Source organism: Cucurbita moschata, unplaced genomic scaffold, assembly GCF_002738365.1.
Source record: "Cucurbita moschata cultivar Rifu unplaced genomic scaffold, Cmos_1.0 Cmo_Scf00005, whole genome shotgun sequence".
Taxonomy (NCBI): domain Eukaryota; kingdom Viridiplantae; phylum Streptophyta; class Magnoliopsida; order Cucurbitales; family Cucurbitaceae; genus Cucurbita; species Cucurbita moschata.
In genome coordinates, this window is record NW_019268521.1 from 1178883 (window position 1) to 1201838 (window position 22956).

Genomic DNA, 22956 nt, shown 5'->3' on the forward strand with positions numbered 1-22956 from the left:
AAAAAAAAAAAAAAAAAAAAAAAAACACTTACGTTCGAGTAGAAATCCTATCAAATCTCGGATGAAAGTTGGAACCTAGATCGATTGACCTACAACAAGTGATGATCTAAATTTTCGCTCTAGGTTACCAACACAAAGTACCATAGCCCAACTTTCGTTCAAAATTCTAAATAACTTTTAATCTAAAGATAGTTTTGAAATGTTTATGAAAGGTGAAGGGTAATATTGCATCTTTCATTAGGGGTATGCTTTTTTAAACAAATAGCAGATATTACTATGGCTATATTTTCATCATTATGTTGTTACCAACTTGGGACTTGAATACACTGGTGTGTTTGGGAACAGAAAACATGGAGGTGAACTCCGGTATAATTGGAGTTGTTTCCTTCATGAAAAGCAAGACATCTAACCAAAGCCAAGGAGATTATCAAGGAAGCATGGATATCGGCACGGTAAGGAGACGGTTATTCTTTTCTAAAGACACCAATTTTCCAAGAACATCTACAGTAACTAATCTGAAATCCCTGTCAAAGGATTTTCTACTGTGCAATATAAACAAACTATAAAGGAAGCATCCAGCACAGATACATTTAACAAAAGGAAGCATGACAAGCACAATATTAATGAAGGTTAAGCTTACCAATTGGCCCAGTCATGGTTTCTTGGCTGTAATCTATCAAGTCCTTCATACTGTTGACGACTTCCGATATCTACATTGTACCCAAAAGATAGCTATCAGAAAACTTGGGCTAATAACAGTTTTCTTTTTTTCATTTTGTCTTCAAAATAATAATAATAACAAGTTTCTTTTTGTTTTTTCTTGAAAAAACCTAATTAAACTTGAGAAAGTCTAATTACAGGTACACACTCCTGAACTTCTTGATGAAGTTCATCAACTGTTTACAATAGATTCAACTTCTCGATATAGCTGTAAATCATTCCCTTCTTCAAACCATTTCATAAGAAAAGAAATTATACAGGTTAATTTTTAATTGGAATTAAGTAAAATTTCAATAATTTTTTTTTTTCTTTTGTCCAAACTAAAGATCATGCGGCTAACAACAATATAGTGTTGGGAAATTTTGATTTTCAGTTCCAAAAAGTAGTGAATAATTGAGAGTCAGCCCGGAAAATAATAGTAATAATAAATGACAAGACTTGATATGGTCACTAAACAAAATACACATCATTAAAGAGAAAAAAAAGGCCAAAGTCAAGACTTGGAAAACAAACCAATAATTAGGCAGGCACTAATTTCTTCTAATTTTTTAAAATTAGATAAAAAAAAAAACAGGAATGAAACCAATGTTACAGAAGAAACTTTCAGTTTTAAATCAAAAAAGAAAACAAAAAAAATGAAATAGTTACACCCCAGAAGGGCGAATAAAGCAGACAAGATCATTCTAAGTGGCATTTTTTTGACAATTTACTTTTCCATATGTGAGAGAACCACTTTTAACAATATAAACACAAAGCTGTCACTCTTGGTACATATACCCATCGATACTTGGTAAGATATCAAATGGAAGACCAGTTAACAACCTCCAGGCACATTTCACTTGAAACAACAATTTGGATTTCGCAATGGTTCATTGCCAAGTGTTACTATAAACCAGAAAGGGGAAATGCATGAAGCTATACTGAGTATAAATGTTGAACAAGTTAAGCAATGAGTAATATTCACCTTGGGCTAAGAAAACGACTACTAAGGTTTTGACTAACCAGACCAATCTAACACATTGCAACCTATAACCCAAACACTGCATGCAGAAAAACTGAAGATTTCAAATCAAAGAAAGAACATGGAAGCGTGGATGAAAATATCACCAATATTGACCAAAGTATCACCGATTCTTCCCAAAACATTACTTTATTATCTATTTCTATATTAATGTATATATTAATAACATGTATATGTTTAAAATGATTGCTTAGGACTTGAATTCCTGAATGTTTTATCAAGAAATTCACAAATCTCAAAAAATTTCCATGATATCTATAATTTTTTCCAAAATATCCATTGATCTAAATACTGTCAATATATCTATAAATTGAAGTTAACGATATTGATATCAACATCAATATTTTCATCTTTATATGGAAGTAATCCTAGCATGTAACCATAAGCCGATGTACAACATTACCTGAAGGCATCGGACATATCTCTTCGTATATCCCAAGTCATTTACTAATGGCACTTCCAATGCCTTGGCCAATTGTCTAGCTGAGCCCACAAACCTGAAAAAGTTTTCATTAAAATTATAACTCTTACTATCTGTAGGATAAAAGCTCAAAAGATTGTGAATGTCATTTAAAAAATAGAAAACGCAAACTTTTGATGGAATTATTGAAAAGTTGCCATTACAATAAGTTCCGACGTAGAGAGTTTTACCGATGTACCCATTCTAAAATTAGTCAAAATGAGAACTATACCCTCCCCAGAATGTATGATCCCCACCACATATTAACAAAATTCTAAATCATTCCACCAAGTTAACAAAAATAAATAAATAAATAAAAAATAAAAAGCACCAATCTAAGTAAATGTAGAAGGTGTAATTACAGAATTCTTTTTCTATTGAGCATCATTCAACTGCACGGAATCAAACTTTTTCAACCATTTCCCAATTTCTTGATTTTGTTTTATTTTCTGATTTTCCCCAAAATAACTCTATAATAACTTTCGCCAAACAATACCATAAGACTTGTAACAGAATGGTTGCCTTAATTTCACTTCCATTACTCTACTGCTATTGTCAAGTTTTAACACAAGTCAAGGAGATTACAGGACAACAATTAAACAGCAACTTCTCTGAATAAACACAAATTATCGATACTCTAGAAACTCAATACCTAATTTCAATGATGTCTGTATGACACATATTCCTAATCAGTAAACATCACTAACATGGTTTACTGTAACATAAAATGCGAGGGCAATCAAATAATCAAACTATAAAAATAAAAAGCAAACATTGAGCACAATTAACAGCATGGTAACTGAAAGTTAAAACGATTCCAGAGGATCAAAAATGACTTTAACCCTAACTGCTGCCAGATATAAGTGCATCAATTTACCATCAGTAGACTATAGTGCATCATATGTACAAAGAAAACGTAACAAGCCATTCAAAAGTACAAATATGAAGATGAAAAATAGGACACTCCATGATGAATTTATTTTTGAAAAAGTAGGCATTACATGTTGCAGTTATTTTGCAACTCTGAAGTAGACAAGTTAGATGACGCATTTTGAATTGCAGTCTGATACTTCTGAGCAGCTGCCCCCAGCTGACTAACCTGCACATCACAATCAGGTGTCAGCAAATCAAACAACCAACAATAGTCAACAATGACATATTAATCTTCTATTTATAAACAGTAAAATTTTCACCAATAGTCCAAGAAGGATTTTGACATCCTATGAAATGCAATAATAGAGACATGAAACAGATAAACTGGGAGTATATAGTTGGTACTGTACAAAGACATGCACAGAAGTCAATCTAACAAAATATGTAAATATCACAAAGCCTATTAAAGAGTTTGTATTGACCTCATTTTATCAATTAAAAGTAATTCCTTTTTAATTCTGTCCATATAGTAACCACCATGCAAACCAGACAACCAGGAATCTTATTTTCAAACCATCATCACTCGACATTACATCAAGAAAAAGGAGGATTAAGGTGATCAATAGCTCTAAGGAATGTTAGTATAAATTAGAGAATTAAAAGAAGCATTTATTTTTTAATTATCAGTGGGTTTTTACTGAAAGAAGGCAATATTTAGAACTTCTTTGAAACTGAGTGTATCAGTAATTTGTGGGAATGCCCTAGCAGTATCACATTTACATAGGCCATATCCTTTAAAGTAGATGGTTTCCTTCTTCACTCTACGCTTTAATCCAAAATTGAGGATCCTCCAGTCTAACCCCGACTTAGATGTATGTTGGAAGATGTTGGAAAAGGAAATAGGAGGATTTACAAATCAATTTGCACACAGCAGATTTAGGGCTGGGTTCAATATATTTGCAAGCTATCTCTCTACAAGAATTGTGTAATTTTCCCTTTCTCATTGATCAATAGAATAGCCTTTGGCAAACCAATTAGTTTTCCTCCTTTCAGGTTAGAGAAGTTGTTCCCCTTTGTAATATTGCTCAATAACATAAGTGTTTCTTCACGAACATGAGTTGGTACATAAATACATACGTGAATAAAATTGGGTAAAGGAATTGTGAAAGAGATAAAAATGAACCCGTATATTGTAATCAATCAGCAGATGTGATTCGAAGCCATTTCTGGTGGAAACAGGTTGAAGAATTTTTAAAACCTTATATTAATCTGTTCCCCATCAATACCTGCGGTATAAGTAACCTTCGAGGAATAAGCTCTTCATGACGTCGAGCACAAAATTCCCAAGAGCATATCTGATAAAAGAAAAGGTAGGCAGGTAAGATACATAACATACTGCCTAAGAAGAGAAGGAATTGTGGAAAAGAAAAGTAAGAAACTTCCGAATTTGACCTTCAAGTCTGGAGAAAAAACTATTCGAAGTTGGCCATCGCGAACAACACGAAGTTGCTCAAAAACACTTTCTTGTATTGCTTTTGCATAATCTAGGACAATTTGTCCAGATGCATTATGGTATTCACGGGGCATATCAACATAGAGAAGCTCTTCAAGAGTTCCACTCTCATACTTGATCTTGAACAGCCTTGGGAGAACTTCAAAAGTCGCTTCTGAAATGTTGAGAGAACTTAGATACAGTTCGTTAACGAAAAATACATGAACCAAAAGAAAAAGAAAAGTAATATGTTGAGAGGAAATGAACACGGAACCAATTAGACTAGTATCCAAATGCATAGGTATAAAATCCACAGAAAGCAATTTGGACAAATAAAAATTATGACATACCAAAACCTCGACCAGGCTTGCGGTTGCATATTTCACAATGCCAAACATCCTGCAAAATGCACCACAAGGATTATTTCTTTTACTTACATTTATGCTATACATTTTTAAGCAAATTAAAAAGAACTCCGTGAATCATCACCAGGACATTAGATTATTGAAGGAATAATAACAAAAATCCAAAATTCACTAGAAGTAACGATCAGTATAGTGAGGTTCTCTCTCTCTCTCTCTCTCTCTCTCTCTCTCTCTCTCTATGTCTAAACATTTGGGCCATCCCCTACCCCAACCTTCGTTGCATCCCAAACAATTGCAATCAAGGAGAATATTAAAATGTAGCGGGAGTAGGGCTTTAGTCCAATTTTAAATTTGTGCCGTAGTAGTTGCAATCTCATCCACTCTTAATGTCAGTGCCTTAAGCCCCTCATTCCTCCCTCCCTCTCCTGCATTGCAATTCATTCCAAACAATTGCAATCATGGAAAATTTTTAAATCCAGGAGGGTGGGGCTTAGCATAAAGTTTCAAATCTGCCTCTAGTAGCCCCAAGATGAAGACCGCCCCCACCCACCCCACCACAAGTTCAAGAGAAGCCAACGTTACAGGGTTTTCTTGCAGCAAACCTGCGGAAATACACCAGTTGTTTGGCGACCATTTCCATACATGGAAACGCACCATTTCTTTTTGGCATGGGGAGCAAAGAAATCTGCAACAAATTCCCTCCAGAACTCAATATTGTTGTCCTACAAAACAGACGTGATTACACAGATTATATGGCTTATATTCTAGGTTGTACTGCTACCAAATGAAACAACTGAGTGACATAATCTTACTTCAGGCCTCTTCTGTTGTGAGCACATATAATTTGTTAAACGTCGGGCACACATGCCAGGTTCATAAACTGGTTTTACAGGGGATCTCAAGGGCAAATTTTGTTGTTGAAATTGTTGAGGCAAATGCGGTCTTTGCTGAGGTATAGCCTTCAGGAGTTGCTGTTGGTGTTGAAATTGCAAGAGTCTTTGGTGTTGCAAAAGACTAATCTGCGCAGCAGTAGCAGCCTGAGAGGACTGCCTAGACATACTGAGTAACTGTTGTTGTTGCTGTTGTTGTTGCTGTTGATGTTGCTGCTGTAGAAACAATGACTGATCAGATTGTTGAGGTTCCAATTTCACAGGACCCAAGTTTCTCATTGCTTGAAGTTGTTGCGGTTCCAGTTTCACAGTGCCAAGATTCCTCATCGACTGCAACTGCTGCTGCTGCTGTAGTTGCTGCCCTTGAAGATCATTATTATTCATTTGAGGCTCTAACTTGACAGGTCCAACACCGCATAAGCTTCCCCGAATAGGTTGGAATTGATGTGGTTGTTGCTGCTGTGACTGCTGTGTGTTATTAGAGGAAGCGAACTGTTGCATTGAGTGCTGACTATGTTGGAAGTTCTGGGGTTCAATTTGCTGTGGCTGCTGTTGATTGGGTATTATTTGGCTGCTAGGATGGTTTGAAAACTGTTGCCCTGAAACTGGACTAGATGAACCAGGGTTTGGTGTATTTGATGCCACCAACGACGGGGTATTGTTGAAGTTCATACCATTGCCAACAAGTGAAAATGGATCTGACTCGGTAGCAGGGTCCATACCTACTCGTTGGCTGTTTCCAAGGCCTGAGGACCCAGAATTTGGAATTCCATTCCCATATGACTGATTAAGGAGAGAAGACATACTGGGTGTATTACCAAGCATATTCATACTGCTAAACTGAGTTCGTGGGGATACAAGAGAAGGAAAAGCTGACTGAGAAGGCAGCCCCCCTTGTGCTCCCATCATTCCAGAATTTGATCTCAAAAGCGACGGTGGAACAGACTGCGCACCACCAACGGGAGTAGATGGCCCCGAAGGTACCATCTTCTTCAAAAATCTATACACACTCGTGAAGAAGGGGGATTAGGAAAACTATCTAAAGTAACATTAATTGACTAATACACAAGAAATCGTTCAAGACACATAAGAGGGCTCAGTCCAAAGAGCATTTGTCCCCAACAATCCTGGTTGCAAACTTCGTGGTCGCTATGATGAACGAATAGAAACGGAAAAGTTTTGAGCCTCAGCTCATGGTGTGAATTTTTACTGAATAATAGCCGAAGACCAAACGATGCTGAAACGATGGAACAAGCCCTGTTTTTTAACATTCTACAGCCAGACAATCTTCACTAGAGTAATCCTTGAATGGCTTTCGCATGAATCTGTATACAATACAATGAATTTTAGGCAACATTCACTTCATCTTCATAAACGAAAACGCTAAAACTTCATCAAAGAAATCTCATAATACAACTCAAAATGTACATTGAAGTCATCACAATTAAAGAAAAAAAAAATCAAACATCAGACAAACACAAATCCCCAAGATTAAAAAACGACAAACAATTGGAAAAAGATTGTATCGATAACGACTATCTTCGAAACTCCAAACTGAAATTCATCCCGAACTAAGATAACAAAAAAAATTGAAAATCATTAGAGTAGAACAAACACCTGATGATTATAAACGAAATAATAATAATAATAACAAATACAAAAATAAAAAAAATAAAAAAAAAACATAGAGAAAATAGGAAACGATCCGAAGACTGAAATAGTGAGAGAAACAAAACCACATCAAGTTAAGCGAAGCAAATTCCAAAATGAAGTAGAACAGCAGCAAAAAAACTCACCGGCAAGTAATACTTGAAGAGAGAAAAGTTCCAATTCCAAAAGCCCTGACGAGATTGAATGGAAGATTTCAACAAAAACCGATCAGAAGATTTGAACAAACACAAAACTGAAGTAGAGATGGAATTTGACTTGAATTATTCCAAAGCTATCTCCGTCTTTCACACTTGGTTCTTCAGAAACCGGAATCGAGTACAGAAACTGCAACTCCTTGGCTAGGGTTCCACAGAGTGAAGTTGCGGTGGAGTGATATTTTCTCTCTCATTAACCAAAATTGCAAAAATCCAGTTCTTCGCCGTCTGCCGTAGAGAGATATAGAGAGAGAGTGGAGAGGGTTTAGAGAGAGAAAGCTGATGGGTGTCCTTGTGGACGTCAAACTTCTATTCGATCTGATTGAATTTTCTTCATTCCTTCTCTCTCTTACTCTATGCGACAAACCAAGTCAAACGCCATTCTTCTTTCATTAAAAACATTTTTCCTCCTACATACATACATACATACATACATATCATTATCATACATTCATCCATGCTCATACATATCATCGTTATTATCATACATCCATCTTCGTTCTATTATTATTTAGATATTATGTTTTTGTCGTCCTAAAATAATATTTTTTCTTATATATTAATCTTTTTAAATTTCGATAAATTACAAGTTTCGAGTTTCGTCCGTCTATCAACCTTCAATTTTTTTTTAACACGGTTAATAATAATTATTATTATTGTTGTTATTAAAATTATTAAAAATTAGAATTAGAGATTGAATTTAATCTTATTCGTAATAAAATTTAAATAAGATTCCGATTTAAGACTTAGCTGTAAAATTTAAATCTCACCACCTTTAAATCTCGAGTTTGAGTTGAATAATAATAATTATTATTATTGTTATTAAAAAACTATTGAAAATTAGAATCAGAGATTGAATGGTAATCTTATTCGTAATAAAATTTAAATAACATTCAGATTTAAGACTTACTTCAAAATTTAAATCTCACCACCACCTCTATCTCGAGTGAGTTCGAATAAATCTATTTTTAGACCATTTAAAATATTTGGAGATAAATGAGTGAGGGAATAATATTGAGATTTATGTTCGGAAGTCTTCTCATTAATTATTTAATTTTTAAGAATAATTTTGATTATATTATTTATAATTTAATATTATTATAAGAAAATTCTGATTAGATCGAGCCTTTCCAAATGTTTTGAAGCTTCGAAAGTTTGATACTTCCACGAGAATTAAGGATCATGTTTGACTATCTCTTTGACTATTATCGACTAGTAACTTTAGTTACTATAACAAGAAGGTGTTTCGATCCTAAATAGGTTGGTTACTATAGCACCGAAGATATGTTTATTATGATGTGCTGTATTATTACTTTTTCGAAGAGAATTAAAATCACAACCAGTTTTAAATGTAAGATGTGGGATCTCACATCAGTTCGAAAGGACAACAAAACATTTTTTACAAGGGTGTAGAAACTATCTCTAACATGCATGTTTTAAAACCCTTGAGAGAAAACCTGAAAATAAAAAATAAAAAATAAAAACCTAAAGATGACAATATCTTCTGGCCATGGGTTTGGAGATGTCCACAGAACAAGGCAAAGACGGTCCAGCCTTCTTCATTCTAGTCCCCACCTCCTATATCAATCACCATTCTTGCCAAGTTTATAGACGTACCTTCCATATTTTAAGGACTAAAAAAACTCTATAATCAAGATTCAAGGTGACGAGTTTCCAAACAGTTTTTTAATATTACCATTTAAATTCGGAATAAAAATTTGAATCTACACCGACCCATTTAACCAATTGAGTTCTACACTGATGAAATTATTTTAATTAAAAAATAATTTATCAGTTAATGGAATATTTCGAAGTCAAAAGGATATATTTAACACCATACCATACATACCTAATATAATATAACACCCAAATTAACCTTATTTTAATTTTTATATTTATTTCTTTATTTGGAAAGAAATCATATTTTGTTGGTAACAAACAAAATTTTCCACTTCCTCCTCATCGGATTGGATAATAACAGCTAGATATTTATTTATTTTATTATTTATTATAAATATTTATTAATTTTCAATAATCTTTCCAAATTAATCCACATTATATTTTTACATAAAATATAATAAATTCCTTTTCTTTTATTTTAAAAAGAGCCACAATCCTCTGCTTTATACACCCCAAACTACATTACGCGGCAGATTTTGAGTGGCGGAAATCTAGACCACACGATAGTTATCATGTACTCGGCTTTACGTAACCGGACCTTAAAATAATATTTTATTAAGATTACAGAATCTTCTTTAGTCCAACTGTCCGCTTAGCTGACAATTTCCTCTTTAACGGCCGTTATGCCCTTTTCCCCACAAAAATATAACGGCGCCTTCGAAGCACGTGACGCCATTCAAAAGCACGTGCCACTATGTATGTGTTGATGAGGCCATGTCCATGCATGGACATACATCGAATTAATTAATTAATTATTATTTTGGAATATATTGGGTTCATAATTAATGGAATTGATGAAGGGGAAAACAATTATTTGTTTATTTATTTTTTTGAAAAATAATGAAAAGAAAGGTGAAATTACTCTTTTGCCCTCCCTTTCGTATTTTGTCTCCTAAAATTAAGAATTTTTAATTTAATATTTAAAGATTAAGGGTTTAAATGTGTGACATTTTATTCGAAATTATATGATTTAAATATTTTAAGGATGAGTTATTCTAAGTATATTTATTAATTTAATTATTTATATTTAAATAATAATTAAAATTTGAATTTCGAAGATTTCTTTTTAAATGAGCCTACAAAATTATTTAATCTGATCGTCTATTATTATTATTATTATTATTATTATTATTATTATTATTATTATTATTATTATTATTATTATTATTATTATTATTATTATTATTATTATTATTATTATTATTATCATCATCATCATCATCATCATCGAAGAGAAAAAGGCATAATATTTAAAACTTTATATTATATGATGAACAATATGAAAATTAATGTGAATTTTACAAAATTGAATAAAGCACATTGGTTGATTGGAAATAATTAAATAGGTCAAAATCAAAGTCAATTCAATTAAATTCCTCGATTATGCAAAGTTATGAGACCATTGGAATATGATGAGAATTTAAACCAAGATTTGGGGTGGTAAATGACCAAAATACCCCTAAGAGAATTCTAAGATGTTTCCAAAATCGTAAAGGACTCGAAATAATAAGGAAGTTTATATGAGACTCATTTATGATACAACGGGTAGCTGTGTGAGATCTCGAGGGGATTATGACAACTTTGAGATATGAACGGAGAGAAAAAGTACATAACTATCCTCCAGACACTTTATAAGAAATCAAGGTTCTTATGGTTACCATGTTACAAGATGTCTATGAAAGATTTATGCATGCGAAGAAATGATTATGACTTGTATGGATTAAGGCGCACTTGTTAAGAATTTTCCTATGTTGTGCTTCAAGAATTAACAAAAAACTCTTAGAGTTAGAACCCGAGATATCCTAAAGATCTCCTTATGAGGAGTGCAACATGATACTATGATGCAGACTACGTCGCAGGGAACGCATGAAGTCCTGGATATAGGTACTCATACTATGTTGTAAGGAACACATGAAGTCTTTAACATTGGTATGCAGATTGTATCGCACGAAACGCATGAAGCCTTGAATCAAGTATTAAGCTATGTCGTGGGGAACACATGAAGCCTTGAGCATAGGTCAAGATTGAGTTATTCATTAAACGTAGGACCCCACGAGTCTCTCATGGGGAGTGTCTAAGAGATAAGAATTCAAAACTCCGAACCAATGAACAAGAGATAAACATCAAGAAACAAAAATTCTCTCAAGTACAGGAGCCAAGAAAGACAGTGCTTCAAAAATTTTCTCAAAGTTTCAATCCGGTAGTTACGAGTCCACTGTGAGGTCTTTTTACGCACTAATGCCAACTTGTATAATTTTAATGAATTAGATCATCGAGGAGGCTCTTAAACTAGTTTGTAATAGTCTAAACAATTTCTAAAGGGAGTAACAGGATAAACCCTTAAGCGTCTATACAGTGAGTGTTGCACAAACCTCTCAAAGTATGAGTTTTAGATGAACAAAAATATTTCCCTTGGACACGGAATGTTATAGAATGAGGTTCCTTGCTTCATTTCATCCCACTTTAATGGTTTGAAGCCCGGGTATATTTTCTGACGGTTCCAAGCCAACATTTTGACTAATCTGGCTTGAGTCTGATATGCTCAGACCCTTTCATACTAGTTTCAATTATTCAGAAGCATTTAAGGTTAGTAGGACTGTGTTTTAGCTAGTTTAAATTATTTGGAGTCCGTCTAAATTAATTTATGCAAAATTAGGTGCGTCAATTCCCATAGTAGAATTCTAATTTGTGATTGTGGGACTTCGTAGGTAGAATTAAATTCCAGAGAACAATCTTAAGCTAAGATCAAGGGGTCGTAATAGCTTCCCCCTAGGACAATTAAGTAAGTGACTCTAGTATCGGTGCGGTCGGAAGAATTGTCTTATGTATGATGACACGTGCCAAATGGCCCTTTCACGTGTCATGTGTTTGATATGATGATATGTTATGCTGATGTGATATGTTACGATGACATGAGATGTGAGACGATATGATACGTTAGGATGATATGTCGTGTTACGATGACATGTATGTATGAGATGCCATGTTACACTATGACATGAATATACTTAACAATGAAATGTATGACATGTATGACAATGATGAATTTTTTTGATGTACAACTCCTACGTTATGTTATGAATGATGTAATGTATGAAAGCTTACACATGTATGTTACCTATGGTAATATGAGGTTGTGCCACCTCAATGATTTAAGATGAAAAGGACAGTAACCTCATGCATACCATATGTTCACATGCATCAGGATACTTCCCATTTTATAATTAGTACATACGCATACACTATGATGATGAGATGATCATCATGCTTGACATGATGCACGACGGTCATTGTAGCTCCGGGTGTCCAAGGGGTCCGAGTTCATCTAGTAGACGAGCAGGCCTAAGGGGTGTGCGAGTCCGTCTGGTGGGCCCACGCTCGCATATGTTGGTCGAGTGTAGGAAAATACTACATATATCAATTTGTCCGGACTGGCCACCTAGGAGAGTGTGCATTCTTTGACCCCAAGAGTGTACTCAAGCCATGTGCTAGTTTTATATTTCAGATAAAGGTAAGACACCACTGGTACCATGGTCGGCATGCGATCACTTTTAACCTTTCGTTCTATATAAAATTAAATATTATACATAAACATAATCTGTTTTAAACAAGAAAACCGTATGAAAATTTTAAAAATACAAACGACCAAAGTCGAGATAAAAGAATGTTTACATCCACGAAAAAAAATCCAGTACAATTAAAAAACGACGATACAAATAAAAGAATAGAACTATATCGAGTTTACATATACTTAAAGTTGAAATTTCTCGAGCTGAACATCTCTAGGCCTCAACGGCATATACTCTCCCAATAGATAGACCTCGAGGTGATCCGAGAGGGCCGACTTGTCGATATTTTCATGATGGTATGATTTGCAGACGAAATATAATACCGTCTCCGTCACCAGCTTCAATAAAAAGCAAATAAAAAATAATAAAAAGCAAAAAATTCCCAAAATACCCTTGGTAAGCACACCCAATGACTCCGTTCGAACCACCAAATTCCCAAACACAAAACGCACCGTTCCGAGAGGGAAGCTTAGAATGAGGATTATAACAATCGAAATCCCTAATTTCCCTTTCACCAGACTGTAGCTTTTGCTCATCGCTTTGAATCCGTAAGAATCTTCGAGAACGGAGACGACGTTCGAGAGCTGCCAGATCGCCGTCAGGTAGAAGGCGCCGGCGAGGTATATGATCTGGATGATGTAGAGAAGGATGATGACGCCGGCGCCGACCGAGCCGAAGATGAGGATGATGAGGAAGAAGAGGAAGGAGATGGCGAGGACGCTGGCGATTGAGTAGCCGATGAAGGAGATGAACACGCAGAGGAATGTGAGGAGGAGCCGTTTCCAGACCTTAGGAACGACGCTCATCACTGGCTTGTAGGTGACGTCGCGGCCGGTGTAGATCGACGCGACGGTGTAGACGACGGCGGAGGTGGAGAGAAGCGAGAGGATGATGAAGATAACCAGGTACGCGATTTGAAATAGAAAATAATATACCTTCTCTGATGAGACGATGTCGGAGAGTTTATCGAATGAGGCTGTACTGGTTTGCGTTTGGTCCAATACAAATTCGTCGAACATAATTTTTCGTAGGAATAGATCGGAGATCTCCATGTGAGCCAAGAACAAAAAGGAGAGGGGAAGAATCAGAGCTAGAGTGATTTGAGAGAAAATCCTTCTCCATGTGAAAATTAATTTGGCGGTTTCTCTGAAAATTCCATAGGTTCCGAGAAATTGCATCTCTTCTTGTTCGACATCCATGATTAGGTGATGAAGAAGATGGGAGAATTTGCAGAGGAACGAAGGATTTTTGGATGATGGGAAGGATTAATAAGGAAAAATTGGTCTTCTGAATGCTTTTGAATTGAGTTTGAAAAGTCTTTGTTTGGAATGGACCAAAGAAAAACAAAAGCAAAACCAATTGGCTTTAACAATAATTAATATAAAAATAGTAAACTCTTAACTATATTTATAGAGAATTACAATATAAATAGACATTTTGATTCCTCTTGTTCTTGGATTATTCCAAATGTTAATTATCTTATTTCTTGTTTAAAAAACAATCAATTTTAAATGTTTGAGAATGTTGGCAATTATTTTTGTTTCTTGCAAGGATGTTTCACATGAGTAGTGTTCATTGATTGAATTTTAGGAGGGATTTCTAAGCCGACGATTTTAGCTAGATGATCGACTCACGGTTTGCTTTGATGAGTTATATGTACCTTACGACTTATGACATTTATGTTTGCCATGATGTTATACGTGTCCTTTTCTTCCATAGTGTCCAACAACCCGTTAGCGAGTGCTAGCTCGATGAGCCAAGTCGAGGGGTACGCGAGTTCGCCTGGTAGGCCTATGTTCGCATGTGTGGACCATGTGTAAAAAAAATACTGTACATCTAACCTTGTCCAAACTTATCTGCCTAATGTCATGCTATGATGTTTTCAAATAATAAGTCTCACCATATTGCATGTACTTGCATTTCTCGATCCCCGAGTGAGATTACTTATTGAGTATTTCTTAAAATACTCACGACATGTGCTATTTTTATTTTTTTTAAGTAAAAGTAAGACACTCACTATGGAACCAGTACCAAGGTAGTCACATTTGCGTCTATTGTGTATGATCATGAGATCGTTTTATTCTTTTCTTTGTTTTATTTAACTTTCATGTTACTTATTTTTCGCTCTTTCGTTTTAAAACTTTTATTACGAACGTTTAATTTCATGGCATGGTTATGAAATATTTTAAATGTCATGCATGCGGTGGATACCTTATTTTTAATAGAAAAATTGGGTCGTTACAATTTTCATCGTTGAAATATATTTTGATTTGAGAAATTATAATACATGCTTCAGACAATGCAACTACAGGGACCTGTCTCAAGTGGGTTGGAGAACTCCGTTTAAACGAAGAATGATGGATAGAATATGGAGAAGTGTCTCTTCGTTAACTAAACAGGGTCGGGAACAGTGATTACATTCTTTGTCCCTAGCCTCGAATCTGTCCCGCCACTTTTATTTTTAAACATAAATACACACAAGTAAATAAATATAGAAATGAAATAGGTGGCTAGGATGAGCTTCCTCGCCTTTCTCCACCTCCACCTTGTGGACATCTCAAAATGGAGCTGATATGTTTACAAAATTGGTCTTTTCGTTTATTGTAACCTCGATTGCGATTTATTAGATGATGCATCGACACGTTATGTCAGATAATACATTCAAACAAACCCCACGTAATAATGATATCAAACAGCTTGCAATTTCGCAAGCTGCACATAGTCATCAACCACCTTCAACTGGACATAGTGATCCAACAGATAGCCTTGAAGATGCTCCGACAGCGCCACCTTATCAACACTCTCACAATGAAACGATTTGCACACAAAATACACCATAGTTTCCACCACAAGATTGACCAAGAACAACACCATAAACAACACCACCCAACAAATCCCCAAAATACCCCTGACCGCCACCCCGACCGACGCTGACCGAACAACCAAGTAGTAAAACACTAACTGAGCCACTCCCAATGGCAAATTCAGCAACATTGTTAACTTCACCACCATCTTCATCTTCCCCTTAAGCAAACCCTTGCTTTTTGCCATGGCTTTGAACCCACACGACGCCTCCAAAACCGACACGACGCTCGAGAGTTGCCAAATTATGGTCAAGTACCAAATGGCAGCTAAATAAAAGATGGTAAAGAAGAAAAAAATGGTTCCAATGCCGGCTAAGAAGTGATGGTCATTTGGGCCATAGATTATGATTGCTATCACAGGTATCAAAAACATCACACCAAAAGCAACAAAATTGAAGGCCAAAAAGGCTGCAAAAACACACAAGAATGTAACAAGAAGCTTCCTCCAAACTTTCGGGAGGACCCGGATCACGGTATCGAAAGAAACGTCACGTGCTGTGTAGATACAAGCAACGGTATAGACGACGGCGGAGGTGGAGAGGAGAGAGAAGATCGTCGAGAAGATTAAAGACGCTAAAGTGAAAAGAACCACATAGATTCTTTCGGAGGATACGAGGTCGGAGAGTTTAAGGAATTGGGGTGTGAATTTTTGAGTGTGTTGTAAAATCATTTTATCATGGGAGATTTTGTGAAGGAAAAAATTGGATATTTCCATGTTGGTGAAGAACAAGAGAGAGAGAGGAAGAATGAAGGCAAGAGTAATTTGGGTGAAGATTTTCCTCCATTGGTGTATCAATTTCCAAGTTTCTTGGAGAATTCCGACGATTCCGAAGAACGGTAAGTTTTCGAGTTTTAGTTCGTCCATGGCGTTTTGGAAGAAGATGAAGAAATCTTGAGAAGATTGGAAGATTTATTGGGAAGAAATTATTGGATTTGAAGCTTCGAGGAAATGAAGTGATGGTTGAATATTCGTAGGGAAAGGGATAGCTTCAAGAATTTAATTGGTGTGGAGAAAAATTGGTGAAGGATTGGAAGTACTCATCTAACTATTGACTTCTAAGTTTCCTCTCACATTCAATGTTCACATTGTTCTTATTATCATAATTGTTTAGGTCAATTATGATTACCAACTTGTGACAGTCAAGCGTTTATAGCGATGTTGCTTTTTGATCCTTCGATGTTGGATCTTCCTATCATTGTGAAGCTGAATTCATCGAGTGTTGGATTGTTCACCCACCAATAGGGAACGTGAGCTGGGTTTAAACCGTTGTGAGATAGGTTAGTTTTACCCTATTGATGATAGTGTTGTAATAGTGACCTGGTACGAGAGGAATTGTTGATTTGCACAATTGCTTACCATGTTTGGTTGAAAAGCCAGTGGAGCGAAGCTACTGTGCGCTGGATTATGACAAAATGTCTCTAGGTTAGAATCCGTGCTAGAAGTGACGCATGCCCCTATTGCTTGATTACCGACTAGCAGTAAGGGCCTTTTGGTCCCCAAAGGCACGTGTCATTGGCTAAGCCCTTGTGATAGATGAGTCTCAAGGGCCACTTTGTAGTGTAATTCCCACTGAACGATGAGTAGAATCCTTTGCAGATGACTTAAATATGCGACAGGGTATTGTAAGTGGCACAGTGGCCTTGCTACATGATTCATTGAGATTTAACCCTTCGTCGCTCTGATTCGTCCCTCCCCACACAATAAACAAATTTATTTCTTTGAAGTGTCATGAAGGTTATAGGCTAAGTATACAATCGTACATGTTAAGTATTGATGATTGGACATGCTCCAATGCATGCATGAGTTGAGTTAGTTTGGGTTTGGGTGTTAATGAGAATGATGCATGGGCAGGAGCATGGCCTGAATGGTTAAGGTGTGCTCATGGGCGCCCGTGTTGGACCCTTTGAGTGCGCGCCATGTTGGCCCGGGATGAGGGCGTGTGTGGGCAACCTGCTTGCGCGCCCTAGTTGCTATTGAGTGCACGCGTGCCTTGTTGGCTGCATGCTCGTGCACTTTACATGACCTTGAGTGCGTGTGCGCCAAGTCCCAAGCCCCACGCCGCATCAACACCTCCTATCACCCTTGCATGCACATCATGCCCACCAACACCTACCCAACCCAAGCACAAATACAAGTCCATGTTCACACCCTTGCCTACATATTCCCTCCAAAGGCACGCGTGCTAGCCACAAAACCCTTGGAGCTATATGAACATAAATTATTTATGATTTTTACTATAAAGTTCTATGCATTAGGATTAGAATAGAGACATAAGAAGTTTGAATCACTCAATTCTGTAACGTAAAAAATGTTTATTACAAATCAAAACCACTAATGTTGAACGAAGGAGATTTAAGGTCTGTTTAGAATAACTTTTACGTGGGTAAAAGTAACTTCTTACACCATTAAAAAGTCATCCCGAACATACGATCAGACAACTTGCAACTTCTCGATACGAACATGATCGTCAACCTTCAACATATCGTTGTAGTTTTCCAGTAGATGAACTCGAAGATGGTCGGATAGAGCCAACTTATCAACAATCTCATCGTGGTCTAATTTACAAACGAAATACAACACAGTCTTAGCCACCTGAGTGACCAAAAAGAACACCGAAAACGACAAGATCCAAATAATTACCAAAACACCCTTGCCCACCATCCCAATACATGTTGGTTGAACAACCAAACAAAAGAACACATATTGAACCACTCCAACAGGCAAACCCAAAGCCATGACTAACTTCTTAACCATTCTAACCTTCCCTTTAACCAAACCCTTACTCTTAGCCATAGCTTTAAGCCCACATAGCCCTTCCAAAACAGCCACAACGTCCGATAATTTCCATATTGATATCAAATAAAAAGTTCCCATGAAGAACATTATCAAGAAGATGAAAAGAATCACCACCAAGTTCTTATTTGAAACAACTATCAAAAAGACGACCAAACTACCAACAAAATTTAAGGCAAACAACGTCGCGTAATAACATAGAGACGTCCCGAGAACTGGCTTCCAAACATTCGGGACGACACCGATCACGTGCTTGAATGATATGTCACGTTTTGCATAGACACAGGCGACAGTGTAAACGACGGTGGCGGTGGCAATGACGGTGAGGACGGTGGTGATGATTATAGAGACGAGGTTGAAGACGAGAAAGTATATGGTTTGTGAGGCGAAAAGGATGAGTGCAAAGTTGGTGAAGGTTATGAGATAGGAAGGAAGAATGAAGAGAAGAGTGATTTGGGTGAAGATTTTTCTCCATTGGTATATCAATTTGATGGTTTCTATGATGATTCCAAAGACTCCTAAAGATTGAAGCTTTTGGAGGTTTGAATCCATGGCTTTTTTGGGGGTGAAAGAAGAAAGAAAATGGAGGAAGATATATAAGAAATGAAGGATGAAGTGATTGGTTGAATGTTCTAAGTTCATCATTGATGGGAATGTTAAACAATTATTTGATTTGAGAAGAAAATGATGCATAGATTATAATATTAGTAGATTCGTTTGAATATGAATATTGATATCAAATTATAAGTTTATATGTAACCGTCCTATTGCTAGCAGATATTGTCTGTTTTGGCTCGTTACGTATCGTTGTCAGTCTCGTGGTTTTAAAACGTCTACTAGGGAGAGGTTTCCACGCTCTGAAAAGAACTGTACGTTCTCCTCTTGATGTGGGATTTGACATTCAAATCTCTAAACTTCCAATTTTATGCCTAATATAGGAAGGGAGTGAGAATAATATTTTTTTTCATTGGCCAAATGGGATCGGGTAGAGGATTTTATTCCTAGTTGTCAACCCCGTTCGCTTTGGCCCATTACGTATCGTTGTCAGTCTCGTAGTCTTAAAACGCGTCTACCAGGGAGATGTTTCTACACTCTTACAAGAATGCTTCGTTCTCCTCTCGAGGTGAGATTTGACATTCAAATCTAACTTTCAATTTTATGCCTAATATAGGAAGGGACTGAGAAGACATTTTTTTTTTTCATTGGCCAAATGGGATCGGGTAGAGGATTTTATTCCTCATCGTCAACCCCGTCTCCCACCTCGCCCAAATTTTTGCTATACCGCCCTTCTTATATAGATTCTTTACTTAATATATATATATATATATATAATAATTTGGACAAAATTTTCTCAATTCCAATCAACTACGCGTGTTGTGTCGATTCTTTTGAGTGATATATTTGAAAATCCCCACAAATTCCTTATTAATACCATTTCGAACACAGCGAGTACATTTCAAAATAACTATTACTCGGACATCTTTACCCTTGGCCATGAACCTCCCTTGTATTTTTGGTTCACGTAACTCTTCTGTTTTTCGATCCAAAATGGAGAAAAAAAAAAGGGAAGTTGGTAACTCGAAATAAAATTACAATATTGAAATTAAGCTTTTAGAAATTTTGTTGGAAGATCAAAATTACTCGAAAATGAATATCTGTAGGGAAATCGATGTTCGTAAATTATCTGTTTGGAATTTTCGCTCCAATCTCTATAAAAATACATGGATACTTTCGGGAATCATCATAAATTTATATTTTTAAAAGTTTAGATATCGAAATAATTGACCCGTAAACTATAAAAGTCAAAGTCAAAGTCAAAGGTGGTGATTATATTTATTGGTAATGAGAAACATGTTTGAAGACAGCAAATAAGAGACGAAGCTCCTGCAAGTCTTTTTTTAAAGCGTGTTTTTATGTCTCTATCGTGGAATCAGTCTTCCTGTTTTTTTTTTTTTTTTTTTATAAATTATAAATATTCAACATCAATGAAATTTACATATTTAGCCTTTGCTGGATTTTTTTAATAGTTTTTTTTTCTCTTATGAAAATATCTATTTAAGTAATATTGCAATTAAATATTTTTTCTCTTTTAATTTCGTATTAAAATTATATTAAAATTAAGACAATATATTAAATTATTTTTTATTTCAAAACTTATTTTTAATTTGTCGGTCTTAACTTTCAATATTCGGACAATTTTTAGGTCATTTTCCATGTTTATTTTCGACTATTTGTGACGTTAATCTCTAACTGTTACCGTAAAATTATGTTATACTTTACGGTAAAAATAAAAAATAATTATTCTTTTTTATTATACGTATGCAATAGCTTTGACTTTTAGAAACTCTAGATCGACTGAGTTCTTACTGATGCTTACGTTATTTAAAAAAAAGAGAAAAAAAAAAATCTAAGATGCAAGTTACAAACCCATATATTACACGAGGTAACATTTGAAATGCATAGTTAGTAATCACGTGCGGGTGAAAAGTAACTTTTCTCATCAAAGTCTTGTACTTAGAGATTTTAGTAGAAAAGTTACTTGTCAAAAACGTCGTATCATTTAGTCACAAAATAAACTATCGTAGTTTATATATGTACTACCGGAACTGAATCTAAAAACCAAATCGGACTAGACAAACCAAACCGGACCCACCCGACCATTCTTGAATGATGAAAACAACATTTTGACTATTTTATAGTTATCCCATTTCGTACACGACATCTTGTCTTGCTGAAGGATTTTTATAGTCATCATATCTCTTAGTCACCGAATAAACTCTGATGATTTATACATGTATTACTACAAGTGAATCTAAAAACCAAATGGGACCAGACAACCAAACTAGACTCACTTGATCATTCTTGGATGACAAGAACAACATTTTGATTTATTTTACGGTAGCTCATTTCTTACACGGTATCTTATCCTATTAAAGGTTTTTCGTAGTCATCATATCTCATAGTCACCGAATAAACTCTCGTGATTTATAAATGAATCTAAAAATCAGATAAGCTAGACAATCAAACCGAACCCACCTGACCATTCTCGAATGATAAAAACAACATTTCGACTTATTTTATAGTTAGCCCATTTCATACACGGTATCTTGTCTCGCTAAATGTTTTTCATAGTTATCATATTCGTTAGTTATGGGATAAACTCTCATCATTTATACATATACTACTACAACGAAATCTAAAAACCAAATTGGACCAGACAACCAAACCAGACCCACTTGGCCATTCTGGAATAACCAATTTCTTACACCGTATCTTATCTGGCGGAAGGTTTTTCGTAGTCATCATATCTCTTTCGTCACAGAATAAACTCTTGTGGTTTATACACGTGCTATGACAACTGAATCTAAAAACCAAACCGGACCAGACTAGACCAAACCAAACGAAACCACCCGACCATTCGGTAAGAACAACATTTTGACTTGCCTTACCGTTAGCCCATATCTTAAACGGTATCGTGTCCAGTCGAAGGTTTTTCGTAGTCATCATCGTCTTCAACCTTCAACTCCACCGGCAAATAACCTCGAAGACAATCACAAAGAGTCGATTCATCGATTCTCTCACAGTGATACGATTTACAGACCAAATACAACACAGTTCCAATCAACAAGAACATAACAAACGAACACATCCAAACAATCCCCAAAATCCCCTCACGCACCAACGCAGATTCAACGCAATAACGAATCACAAGCAGAATCAATCCAAAAGGCGAACCGATTAAAGCCAGAAGAATCAAACCTATCGCCATTTTCCCCTCAATCAGCTCCTTACTTCTAGCAATGGCTTCGAATCCGTACGCCTCTGTTTCAAAAACAGAGACAACGCTCGCGATTTGCCAAATTAGGGCAAAATAAACGGCCGCCGCAGACAAGAACAGAATCAATGCTGCCTTGAAAATTTCAAATCGTTCATAGTTGAGAAGAAAAGATATCACGAAAATCAGTAGAATCGCGGAAACAGCGAAGAAATTGAAGGCTAAGAGGTCCGCGAGAAGACAGAGGAAAGTGATGAAATGTCGCTTGCAAACCTTGGGCGCGGCGGCGATTACTTGTCGGAAAGAGACGTCGTGATCGGCGTGAATGCAGGCGGCGGCGTAGACGGCGGTGGAGGTGGAGAGGAAGAAGAAGATGGCGGAGAAGAAACTACGAAGCGAATTGAAGGGCGGAGAATGGGTGGATTGGGTGAAGATTAGGAGAGAGAGAGGGAGAATGAAAGCGAGAGCGATTTGGGCGAAGATTGTTGTGGGTGTGAAGATCAATGTGATGGTTTCTTTGAGAATTTCATAGATTCCGAAGAACTGCAGCTTTTCATGATTTAGATTCATGATTTGAGGTTGAAGAAG

The 22956-nt window shown here is 36.0% G+C and overlaps 4 protein-coding genes and 1 long non-coding RNA gene across 5 annotated transcripts in view; 1 reads left to right on the top strand and 4 right to left on the bottom strand.

Moving 5' to 3' along the window:
- LOC111442779 (transcriptional corepressor SEUSS) overlaps nucleotides 1–8008 on the bottom strand; it is a 10322-nt gene extending 2314 nt beyond the window's left edge. Inside the window, exons 1-9 of the mRNA XM_023080296.1 lie at nucleotides 7618–8008; nucleotides 5744–7146; nucleotides 5534–5653; nucleotides 4917–4965; nucleotides 4527–4741; nucleotides 4361–4429; nucleotides 3203–3300; nucleotides 2145–2238; nucleotides 641–710 (exon numbers count right to left, since the gene is read on the bottom strand). Of these exons, the coding sequence (XP_022936064.1) occupies nucleotides 641–710; nucleotides 2145–2238; nucleotides 3203–3300; nucleotides 4361–4429; nucleotides 4527–4741; nucleotides 4917–4965; nucleotides 5534–5653; nucleotides 5744–6808 (1780 nt within the window). The 5' untranslated portion in view covers nucleotides 6809–7146; nucleotides 7618–8008. The remainder of the gene's footprint in view (nucleotides 1–640; nucleotides 711–2144; nucleotides 2239–3202; nucleotides 3301–4360; nucleotides 4430–4526; nucleotides 4742–4916; nucleotides 4966–5533; nucleotides 5654–5743; nucleotides 7147–7617) is intronic.
- A 5332-nt stretch (nucleotides 8009–13340) lies between these two features.
- Nucleotides 13341–14380, top strand: LOC111443243. The gene is made up of 2 exons (XR_002710449.1): nucleotides 13341–13840; nucleotides 13967–14380. It is a non-coding gene; the product is annotated as an uncharacterized LOC111443243 (long non-coding RNA).
- A 1243-nt stretch (nucleotides 14381–15623) lies between these two features.
- Nucleotides 15624–16469, bottom strand: LOC111442875. Its single transcript, XM_023080432.1, has one exon. It carries the CDS (start codon nucleotides 16467–16469, stop codon nucleotides 15624–15626), a length of 846 nt encoding a protein of 281 aa, XP_022936200.1.
- Nucleotides 16470–18230: 1761 nt separating this feature from the next.
- On the bottom strand, nucleotides 18231–19145 carry LOC111442876. Its single transcript, XM_023080433.1, has one exon. The coding sequence runs from the start codon at nucleotides 19143–19145 to the stop codon at nucleotides 18231–18233; it is 915 nt and encodes a 304-aa protein (XP_022936201.1).
- Nucleotides 19146–21761: 2616 nt separating this feature from the next.
- Nucleotides 21762–22956, bottom strand: LOC111443242. The gene is made up of 2 exons (XM_023080970.1): nucleotides 22353–22956; nucleotides 21762–22133 (listed from the first exon to the last, which is right to left on the bottom strand). Exons 1-2 carry the CDS (start codon nucleotides 22936–22938, stop codon nucleotides 22057–22059), a joined length of 663 nt encoding a protein of 220 aa, XP_022936738.1. The 5' UTR covers nucleotides 22939–22956; the 3' UTR covers nucleotides 21762–22056.

Coding starts and splice junctions, on each gene's coding strand:
- LOC111442875 (XM_023080432.1), bottom strand. CDS start 16,469: ATGATTTTACAACACACTCAAAAATTCACACCCCAATTCCTTAAACTC.
- LOC111442876 (XM_023080433.1), bottom strand. CDS start 19,145: ATGGATTCAAACCTCCAAAAGCTTCAATCTTTAGGAGTCTTTGGAATC.
- LOC111443242 (XM_023080970.1), bottom strand. CDS start 22,938: ATGAATCTAAATCATGAAAAGCTGCAGTTCTTCGGAATCTATGAAATT. Junction 22,134..22,352: donor TGAGGGGAAAATGGCGATAG/GTTTGATTCTTC, acceptor ATTGTCTTCGAG/GTTATTTGCCGGTGGAGTTG.